This window comes from Taeniopygia guttata, chromosome 1 (assembly GCF_048771995.1).
Source record: "Taeniopygia guttata chromosome 1, bTaeGut7.mat, whole genome shotgun sequence".
In the NCBI taxonomy this organism is placed as follows: domain Eukaryota; kingdom Metazoa; phylum Chordata; class Aves; order Passeriformes; family Estrildidae; genus Taeniopygia; species Taeniopygia guttata.
The window spans coordinates 78,668,700-78,680,093 of NC_133024.1; the positions used below are offsets into that span (position 1 = coordinate 78,668,700).

Below are 11,394 nucleotides of genomic sequence, written 5' to 3' on the forward strand. Positions count from 1 at the left end.
CCCCAAGAGATCTGATACTGGTGTTGACCAGACTTCACTTCTAGAGCTGGAGATTTAGAAGAAAACATTCAAGATCAGGTAGGATGGGGCTCTGAGCAACCTGATCTAGTTAAAGATGTCCCTGCTCATTGCAGGAAGGTTGGACTGCATGACATTTCCAGGCCCCTTCCAATCCAAACCTTCTGTTGTTCTAGGGTTATTAAACATATCCATTTGACCCATAACGTGAGATGTTTTTGTTACATCTCAAAGCTATAAACTCTGTCTGCATGTTCGGTTTCGGTCTCAACTCTTTTTTCACCTTAAATTACTCCAGTGGGCAAAATTATAAATAGTTTCTGACTTTATTTAGTTCAATGTTTATACAGTTGTGTTAAATACACACACAGACACACAGTCACACACATAGAATATAAGCAAGACAAACTATTATTCTTCAATACATTTTCAAGATCTGCTTGAAATATACACAGAAAAATTGAAGTTTAGTAAGCATGGGGGAAGAGTAGCAGCTTTGTGTGTAAGAAAGACATGATCCTAAGTAAGTTCCATTACCCATTTTTTTACGGATGCAGGACCAAGATAATAACTATTTTAGTACAGATGTTACAAATAACAGCTTGTGAAATTGTGAAATAACACTTTTATCGATGAAAGTGTTATTTCACAATTTATGATTTCTCCATAACAGCCTTTGCCACATTGTTTTGTCTAATCTTTGTTCTGCAAAACACAGAACACCTTGTTGTGTACTAACTCCAACTAAGTGTTGATCTCCTCCTTGGAAGTTATGATTGTTCTGATCTCCTCACCAAAAGTAAAGCAACTTCAAGCCTCACAGAATTCAGGAACATTTTGAGACCCTTTCCCTAACATACAGTAGACAACAATAATTTATTCTTTTTTTAGTACTGGGATGTTTCTGCAGCAGTGGAAAGCTGCATGTTGGGAACTTAAATTCCACTTAAATTTCAGTTGTGTTTGTACAAAACCTGCCACATTAACTCATCAAAACTTGGAAAGTCCACTTGAATATAACAGAAAGGTATATTGTTTCCATGTGTTGATAGTTGGTTCACTCTTGAATTTTTTGGTCAGCCAACCTCTCACTCGTTTACCTGAAGTTCTCTGGATATTTTCTTTACATAACAGCTACAGGACCAATGTTACTGAGTGTTTCCTTAAAAAATTACAGCTGCAATGAGTTTACTGCACTGTTTCTCCTAGAAATGTACTTATTTTCTCCACACAATTAGGAGAGATTTTCACATGAACTCTTGAATTTTCAGAAACAAACAATATATAATGTATGTGTACATCCAATTATTTCTATTTGTGGTTTATATAAATAAAATCTTAAAATTGTCAACTATACCAATGTCATAGACATCTGGCAGATTCAAATTTATTTAGCTCATAAAATAGCAAAAATATATAACTCTCTTCAAGAACTGCTGTCTCCTGTTAAGATTGGTGGAAGCAGTCCTGGATGAATCAGGGACATTTTCTGTTCCATTTTCAAATGCCTTCCTTTCAGTGCAGAAGCTGCTAATTTCTTACACTTCCAGAACCTGTGCTTGCTCCTTTGTATGCAGCTGTCACTGCTGTCACTAAAATTGATCAAGGCTTAAGGCCTCACCTTTGTCTCTCTGTTCCTGTATCCAGCACCTAAAAGACCCAGACTAAAGAGTTAAGACTGCTACTTTCTATTACTATCCATTACTTTGGGAAAAATAATGGAGTCATAAGGTGCCTTGCACTTGCTAAAATTATAGCTTCAGAATAAATTAATGCTTCAAGCAATTAATGCAGTACTTTAGTCTGCCCAGACTGACCTAAATGAAACTTTTATTTCATTATTGGCTTGGTCCAATTTCATGCTTGATTCATATTAAGCCTTACCAGATCTTCCATATCAACTCCTTTTCCTGCTCAGACACTTTCATAAGATTTCTTTTTATTTTGTGTGGGGCTGAGACTAGCAGATGGATTTGCAGGATCATGGGTTGGAGTTGCAGATATCTGCTTTTTTTTAGCAATAGCCCACCTTTATTCTACTTTTTGTTAAATAATCCATAATAATAAAATGTGAAATAATCCATAATTTAGCGAATTAGCCTCAAAACCAGATTCTACAATTGTGGCAAAAACCATGTTAAAAATTAAAGTAGATTTTGCTTAAGTTAATAATTTTAAAGTCTCGCTGTACAAGTCTCGCTGTCAGCAGAACTTTTTCTTTTGTTGAATATTTCTATGAAAAAACAGCATGTGAAAAAAAAGTTTTAAATAAACCATATATTCTTTATCTTCACAGCTGGTGGAAGCAGATGTAATTGTCTATTTCATCTCGTCTGATACAAATCCTCCATTTATTTTAGCACTTGATTTTGAATCCTCTTTTTGTGCTGGTTTCTCAATGTCTGTCTTTGTTTTGACATGGTGTCTTCTGTAAAGACGGTAGCCTGAGGATCAATACATGGACAGTATTAAATAAAAGAATTATACAAATTGCCTGAAAAAGATGCTGTAGTAACATATATCCATGCAACACTTTCTTTCCTTATATTGCTAAAGAATTTCAACATCTCCAGAAGGTTTTTTTAAAGCCATGCTTTGATTTTGAAATACATTTGATTATTTTTATCCCTTCTTGTTTACTCAATATATGTGAAAAGTTAAACGGGTAATAATAATGATAATTATGGTTCTATAATAAAAAATTACCATACTTTACCTCCTAAAATTAGTAGCGCAAACAACAGCTGGAAAATGCTGTAGATGAGTGGGAAAGTAAACATCAGTTCAAGTTGTTCAGGAGTGAATGAGAGCTGTACTATAGTGGAACATAGCTGAGTGTTTTGCATGCCTGTTTCCAGAGACACTGTACGACACCTAAAGGGAATAATACAAAGAGAGTTGGAAAATAGCATCCAGTGGGTCCTTATGCTTTTTACTAATCTGGATAAGCAAAAAATGTAAAGGACAACTAAGAAAATTGTTGCCTTCAGCTGACATTGTCAGCAAAACACTCCACCTATGGCTGGTACCACAAATTATTGGCAGTTCAGCGGCTGTAGAAGACTGTGAACCACCTTCAAGGCACATATGTGGCACTCACTGTCTCCTTCTCTTGCAGTGATGTTCTAAATTGTAGACTGCTGCGTCTACATGAGTGGTTTTACTGCAGTTCCAAACCACTTAAAAGTCAGGTCTGTTTCATTTGCTTGAAGTGCAAGACATTGGCACAAAAAGTGCAAACATATGAAGGGTTGGTGGAAATGGTATAATCGGATTCTGTAAATAAATGTGCACAAGAAAAGTTTTGTCTGCATGTAGTATCACAAAAAACAGGCTTAGTGAATGAGTGACTCTGTAACATAATTAATGTTTAGGGAGCATTCTCAGCATTGATTCGTTGCTAAATAAAATCTTTTTACGCAGTTGAATAAAGGCTATGCATTACCTGTTCCAAGACAGACCAGCTAGACGAGCCAGAAAGAATCCTAAAGTATAGCCAGCCGCTGGAAATATGGTGCCAATGATCCATAATTTTGGTGTGATAACCCAGGAGCCTTTGTAGAGTATTCCCCCAACCACAGCAATGAGCACGATGAGCACTGCTCCAACAATGGAACCTACCTGTGAAGCAAAAAAGAGGAACTGAGTCAGAGTCACAGAACCACAGAACACTGCACACATGAGACCAAAAAGAAATTTAATGGCAACAAACATAGTGTCAAACATGAGTCATTGAAATGTCATGTTAAACATGAAACCTAATGTTTACAGCAATACAATTCAAAGCAGGCAGAGAGATGAGTTTCCGTTTTAACAAACAGGAGATATATGATGTACTTCAAGGTGTGACTACAGTTCAAGACAGAGCTGTAATAGGTATCTATAGCAGATATCTGTAAAACTAGTCTTTTGAAGCCTTGACTATAATTGTACTTAGGGCTGGAGATGAAAAATAATTTCACAGATGTGATATGAGTGAGGAATGGTGCATGTATTAGAAAAATTTCCCCAGAGATGTTGAGAAACGGACAGCCTAGTAGGTAGAATACTACATTTTCCTCCCCTCCTTGGTGAATCACACTCTGAGGCTTAGTACAGTGTGTGCTAATTACACACTAGTTTGCTAGTGAGCTATTGCTAGGAAATTATTTGCCAACTGTGGGGCTAAATCTTAAATGAGGCTAAAAATTAATGCTTGAAAACTGGTTATGAGCTTGTATAGCCTTTCTACATAGACCTAAGCACTGCAGATTATTTTATTTCCTGTGACTGAATGTACTGAGATCTTTACCACTGCTTGCCTAAAAAAGTTATAACTCACTCTCTTTTCAGTATCCAAGTGGAACATCTGTCATTATAGCCTGTGTTGCCAGGGATCTCAGAGACACACTTCTTAGTCTAAGCTTAGGCGACTCTATTCCTCAGCTAAAACATGTATTGCCATTGAAGTGTTTCATCAGTCTTTGGCTGAAGCATTTTTAAGAGCACTGAGTGAACAAGTGCTTTTGTTTGGCTGAGCTATTAACCACATACACTTAGGAAGAAGAAACATGGTCTGGCCATGACAAGCTCTTCTTTCACCTGGCACACTGTCTTTGTTCTCTTGTCTGAATTTCTCACTATATAGGCCTTATTCTGACAGCCATGGCTCAATCTTCACTTGATGCTTCATTGTCCTACACAAAGCAAACTCTCGTCTGTGGGCTGCTCACCCACTCAGTAAGAAGGAATGAAATGGGGCTTTGCTGAGAGATCAGGTAGATTCTTTACATGTCAGTATAAGTCCATGCTTTCCCCTCAACTGATTAAATAGAAATAGTAAGATGTGAATGCATTTAAAAATGCAACATGATAAGCTAGCAGTTTAATGAAAATGGATTGACTTAAAAAGACCTTACTTGTGCTCTATGCTGTCTGAGCCAGTAGCAAAGAAGTGATAACAAATATAGGTAGAAAAACAAGTGACCAGACTAGTTTTCTTTAAGAAAATTTCGATAATGTATTTTTTATGTAAGAATGGTTAACAAAGGCCAAAAAATCTTAGCTCATCTGAAAGTCTCTTTAAACCTAAACCAAATGTACACAATGGCTAATTTGCTGCCACCCTATATATGGCTGAATTATTATTTTGATGAGAACAGATTTTTGCCAAAATCCCAGTATTTTTGATGTATCTGAAACCATCTTGCAAAGACAGCTGTATTTTGTGAATAGTTTTTTAAGGTTTGTATAAAAGTTGGAATATTTTCTGTTTATTATTTTTTAATAAAAATTGGCTCATAAAAAGCAGGAAACTCTCTTAAAAGGAGAAAGGCATTTTGATCCAGAATGATTTTATTTTTTATTGTTTTGCAGAGAAAAACTGCTTTGAATGATTTTCCTTCCAATTTCAGTTAACATTATACACTGAACTCAATTACTAACGTAGCTGCAGCCGAAGACAAAAGCAGGTTCTTTAGGTAATGATGGTCTCTCATAATGCATGCAACTCATGCATGTTTGTGCAGGGGAAAAGCAATACATTTCCACAGCACCTCATTTGTTTTCTTCTGAAAACTTTCCAAGTCTTATGAAGTCAGATACTAATACTATGAATAGCAATGTACTGCTTCAGTGGTCCCACTGATTCCATAATTTGTCCATAATTGCTTATACTTCAGCCTTACATATCCTACCTTAAGTATGATTTTTGCTTTACTAGGCCATTTGTGGTTGATAAATATTCCACACGAAACAGGAATTATAAGAGCTACCAGAGAAAGTCCTGTAAAAAAATAAAAGAGAAGTCAAGACCCTGTATGGTGCAAGAGCTCACGACAGGACAGACATCACGACGAGTGACTGTGTGCCTGGAGCAGCCTTTCAGGGGATGTTTCTGGTGTGCGCACCCAGAGCATGCACGCGCACTCTACCCGCACCTGCCCATTTGCTTTTCTATAGACTCTGTTGTCTTTGGCAGCCGGTTGAAATAATTGCCATTCTGCTGAGCTACATGCTCATTCACCTGCATCAGAAAGGCAGACAGAAATCTGAGTGTGCTAATCATCGCTATCCTGTGATGTGAGTAGCTTTATTAAATGTTCATTTTGTCTGCAGGTGTTTCACTACTGTACCGTATCAGGAACCGGTTTAGAGCTTCTTTTGTTTTGGCCTTCCCCCTCCAGTATTTATTTTGAAAGCACAAGCAACCTATTGGATTTTTGTTTTTCCCCAAGGACAACGGGATGTGAAGTTGAAGAATGTGCAAGTGATTCGGCTGGCTTTTAAGATTAGCACAACATGGAACTGTACTTGATAAGCACTAGGGCCACAGCTCTGCAAAGCACTGGAGCATGTATTTCTAAATACTTTAACTATTTTCTCTTTGTAGCTGGATGAGATTTTTGACAGGAAGTCAAATGAAGCCACTCCTGGCAGTGTAGATTGCAGCTTTTCAAAGAGACTCAGCAGCTTTAATCACTTGCTTAATTATCCACGTGTGCCTAAGTATTTTGCCAGATTATGGCCTCAGCATTTACCACTTTGCAGGATTGTGTCTTAAAGCTGTTATAAACACTTTCATCCAGAAGAAGAAATTATTCCTATATGAATTATTCTATATTCTTATCCCACTACCGCATAGGTCTCAAAGCCATTTAAAAAGAAAAACATGCACAATTTTGTCATAATTATCTGTACAATATTTACAACAACTTCAAGTCTTTCTTTGGCAGAGCTGTGGATGATGTGCAGTGATTTTTGGTGCCTAATGCCTATGGAGATTATTAAAAAGTAGAAAGAGGAATATTTGTAAAAATCTGAGGTAATTTCTTCCTGATTGCAGGATGATGGTATAGAGGTGGTTGTCCCTGAATGGAGGATAGACAGAAGGGAAAGTACTCTTTCACTGGACTCACCAATGCTGTTATAGGGGAGTACAATTGCATCAGCATCAGTCCACATTTTGGTGTAAATAAAGAGACAAAGTGGCATCATTCCCATTGCAAGCAGTGTGGAGCAAGTTGTCATGCTGATGCTGCAAAGAAATTGGTTACAGTGACAGTTCATCTCATGCTAGCCCATAGTCTTTCTCGTTTTCTTATTACCATTTCACACCTTGTGAAAGGTTGTGCAAGAAATGTTGCTGGCTACAGACAATTTATCAGGTTAGAGAAAAGCTAAATGAAAAGAATGGCTTCTGCTGAAAAGAAAAGAATGTGAAAAATCAAGGTGTTCTGCAGCCACAGAACCATAACTTTTGGTACAAAGGAGGCAGTCAGACAGGTGGCCAGCAGAAAGGTCTGTTGTCAAATCTGTCTCCATGCTGCCTGTCTGGCTGGTTTCAGAGAGGATGGCAAGCAGGGAACAGGGGCAGAAATGGACATCAAATGGAGCTTTCCATTATAGCAGCAGTTCTAGAGTGTTAAAATTGAACTCAAATTGTCTACAATTCGTGATATAATAAAATTCCCTTTTCTGGCTTGTTTTGCTCAAGGCCAAAAAGTAGGTACTAAGAATCACTCAGTGAGGCTTAGCATAAGTATTGTTGCTGCATTTTGCAAAGATATTTCTGTTTTCTGTTGTACAAAAAGATGTACTGTTACAGGAGTGAAGGAATAGGAAAAGACATTGGAATTGGAATACAATGGATAAAATTATGCATACAAATCTCATTTTTCTGGTATAAAAATAGTGAGAGAGGGTTCTAGTCAAGAAATTTTGAAAGTTTTCTTCTGAACCTCACTTTAGATTTATCTTTATTGCTGCTTATCCTCAGAAAAGGGACTACTGATCCTGGCCCACAAATGAGCAGATCCAGAGAAATCTAGAAGAATCAATGCAGAAACCACAGGAATATCTGCATTCATTTTGGTTCCAGTCATTCTCTGCTTTAGAGTCATTGAATAAAATTTTGCAGGAGCCTTTAGCAAAAGAGCTCCTATGGAATTCTCCTACAGAGAAAAAGAATTACGGGCTACAATTAAGGTTTGATGAACTCCCAAATGGAAAAAAACCCCTCATGTTCCCTACCTCTGTACTTCCTGTATCTTTATACTTTTCCTGAATGTACCTCCTTCTCCAAAGTCTGGCCATCCCCTAACCCTCTTTCTACAGAAGCAGTTGTTATTGTGAAATATTAAGAGATATCTCTATGGGGAATCATTAGAGGATATCAGCTGTGTTTGATTTACTAAGAAAGACATGAAAGATCATACTTCACCTGACTATGATTATAATGCTAATTATAAAACTAATGCCTTCTCTAACTTGTGGTCTATTTGCACAGAGAGGTTTTGAAACAAAAGTATATACAATGACCATGTGTTGTAATATATAATCATAAAATACTACAGTTAAAACCAAAACATTGTCTGATATGATGGGCAGGTTTTTATCATACTGTGGTAGCTCCAGAAACCATCCACACAACTTCTAATGTTATTCTTCTATTGAGAAGAGAAGATGCTTGCCTTGACAATCTCCTGTACCTCCTGTATCCTGTGGTCCCTGCATCTTTGTTGGAAAGGTACTGACCAAAAGCCTTTGACCTAAAGTAGAGGTCTTTACCTGAACAAGAAACTTTTAAAGGCATTTTAAATTAACTTCACCCTTTGTCAACATCATGGGATAGAAATCCTGTTCAGGTTTATAGCATTATAAATTTGAATTTTTACCATTGATATCATTAGAGCAATCCTGCACATACAGAGCTGATCAAGCATAGTTTAGCTCAGTTTATTCTTTCCGGGAGAGATTAGAACAAAATTTCAGCCTTGTACTCAATCTTCTTGTCTGTGATTTCTTAGATCTGTATTAATTGAAATTAAGAGTCTTACAGTTCTTAATATCATAGATTTTTCCTCTACAATGAGGAAGTCAAGGGTTAACAGAGCTAACCTCATTTATAATTTGAAAGCTTTTTTTACATTAAAACCTATATGTGACAGAAAAGTTCAATATTTCCAAAGGATGAAAAAAATGTTGTACTAAAGCTACAGATGTTAGCATTCTTAGACTATTTATTCTAGCTCCACATCTTTCTTGCTTCTACTATTTTTTCCATTTCTAGTTAAGACTGGCATATGATAAATTGGATGAATGCTCCAATTTATTTTACTCTGTAGGAAAGAGACAAATGATCCTGTTTATTTTAGACCGAAGTAATCAGGATATAAAACTAAAAAGATGACTTATTTTTAGAGGCTCTTAGAGTTGATAAATCCCCCATAGAATTTGCATCAAGAGCCTGTGTGTTTGATGTCCTAGACCATGTCAGTTGCCTTACACATCTGTTTCTGAGTTCATAACACTTTGTCATTGAGACCATCACATGGCCACAAATGAAGGTTTTCATTGCCCCTGATGTGCAGGCCTGCCTTAAGAAGTGGTTGCTAGCCTGTAAAATGTTCCCTTAGTTTGAAGACTTTGCATAAGATTCTAGGAGCAGAAAGAATTATCACAAGTATTTGTTAGAACTAATATTCATTGAGAAAAGAAATACCTGTCTTTTTATTGTATAGAACACAAAAGGAGGGAAAATATTTTTCCACAGGAGCTCTTTTTAAAGAAATATTACTTCAAGAAAAGTTGCATAGCCACTATTTTGTAGAGAGGATTCTGGTCCCAAAAAGCTATTTTTAAAAAAATATTTTTACTATTAAAGGTCTTGGGAGAAAGAAAAGTAATTTTAACTTGGGCAAAGTTTTCATAGTGTATATTATTTTAATTGTCTTCATAGATGATATTTGCTCCAGGATCTGAAGTTTAACAATAAAGGTATTTTCTAATATACACAATTCTGTTGTGATATCTTCCTCATGAATTCCCAATGAATCAAGGATATTTGCTATTCTTCTTATATTTACTTCAATTACAGTAACTAACCATCTTTACAAGGAGAAACCAGCATGCATATGCCAGGAAGCTAAGAAAAGCATCAGGCAGATCAGATAGTCCTTTTCAATGTAAAATTTACAATTTACATGTAAAGAGCCACAGGAAGTATTTAGAGAACGGCTGCTCTTACCTTAGGTCCATGTCTCCATCCACCCAGTAGGCAATGACATTCGAGGCTGTGCCCCCTGGACAGCATCCCATGATCATCACCACGACAGCTTGAATTGGAAGGACGTTAAAGGCCAAAGAGAGCAAGAAGGCTGTGAGAGGCATAATTCCAAACTGGCAAAGGAAACCCACAAATATACCCCAGGGTCTTTTTATGTGGCCCAAGAAATTCTTAATTTCCACATTGCAGCCCATGGAGAACATCACCAAAGCCAGCATGATTGTTAGAACAGTACTTAAAACTACGCTCAAAGTGTGATTAAAATTATCTCCTGTCAATACACAAGAGGTGCCATCACAAATAGTAGCATTTGCTGGACAAGCCGTGGAGTTTTCTGCCAAAGAACCAGCATTAAATTGCTGGGAAAGAAAGTTTGTCTGCATTTTGAAATACAGAACTGCTCACTACATCCACAGTAAACTTTCAAGCCTGCAGTTGTTCGTCAGTGACTTCTTTTAAATGATCCAGGAAGCAATAAAGTGCAATAAATGCCAGAAAACTCTTACTACTCTTGAAGGGTTTGGCTCAGTGCTGATTCATATAGTTATAAAAGTTGCACTTGTTTGGTACAGTGACCATTAATCATTTATTCATATGGTAATGAGGGATCCCACATCAAGAGAAAAGCATGTTAATATTTAAGGGTGTAAAGGAGGCTGGTAGTGCTGCTAAGCCCATGAAATGAGAATCACAGGAAGAAGAGAAAGTTTAGACTTCATTCTCTGAGTTTCTTGCATGCCTTTGGGAGACCTGCTCATGCATGCAATGTTGCTGGTCTGTGTGGTGAGTAACTGAGACACAAGAAACCATGAGTAGAAGTCCTGAGATATGATTTGAATCTGCAACTCTTGCTAACGGATGCCACACTCAGCACAACACAGGCTCATTTGAATGACATGAAATCTTTGTTTCTGGCAGCATGGAGATTCAGTGTCCTCCTCACACCTTCTGTCAGGTGCAGCGGGTGCAGTCACACTTTGATCCAGCTTGGGATGGAAGTGCTGGACAGTGAGAGGAGGAGAGTGGGGTGGCAAGGGCGGAGGAGGAAGGAGATATTTCTCTGAGTGAAGCGTGGTGAGCAGAGAGCAGGGCAGTGAGGCTGGCACACAACTGTGGAGCTGGTACCCAGCAAATTGTCCCCTTCCCTGCCACAACATGCTCAGCATTCACATCAGGGGTGACAGTACAGGTCACCTTTTTTTACTAGGTACAGCACAAAGGTTAGGAGATAGGTTTCTTGTGCCTGGCTTTGGTATGGCTTGTTGTGCTCTGTCATCTCCATGGCTTAAAATAAGTCTCAAATACTGAAAAGCTTTTAAAGATTTACCCCT

At 37.5% G+C, this 11,394-nt stretch overlaps 1 protein-coding gene across 1 annotated transcript; it reads right to left on the reverse strand.

Annotated features, from left to right (window-relative positions):
* Nucleotides 1–325: 325 nt before the first annotated feature.
* Nucleotides 326–10,583, reverse strand: SLC10A2 (solute carrier family 10 member 2). The gene is made up of 6 exons (XM_002195803.4): nt 10,025–10,583; nt 6,915–7,033; nt 5,694–5,782; nt 3,464–3,639; nt 2,735–2,892; nt 326–2,462 (listed from the first exon to the last, which is right to left on the reverse strand). The coding sequence occupies exons 1-6, from the start codon at nt 10,444–10,446 to the stop codon at nt 2,338–2,340; spliced, it is 1,089 nt and encodes a 362-aa protein (XP_002195839.2). The 5' UTR covers nt 10,447–10,583; the 3' UTR covers nt 326–2,337.
* Nucleotides 10,584–11,394: the final 811 nt, after the last annotated feature.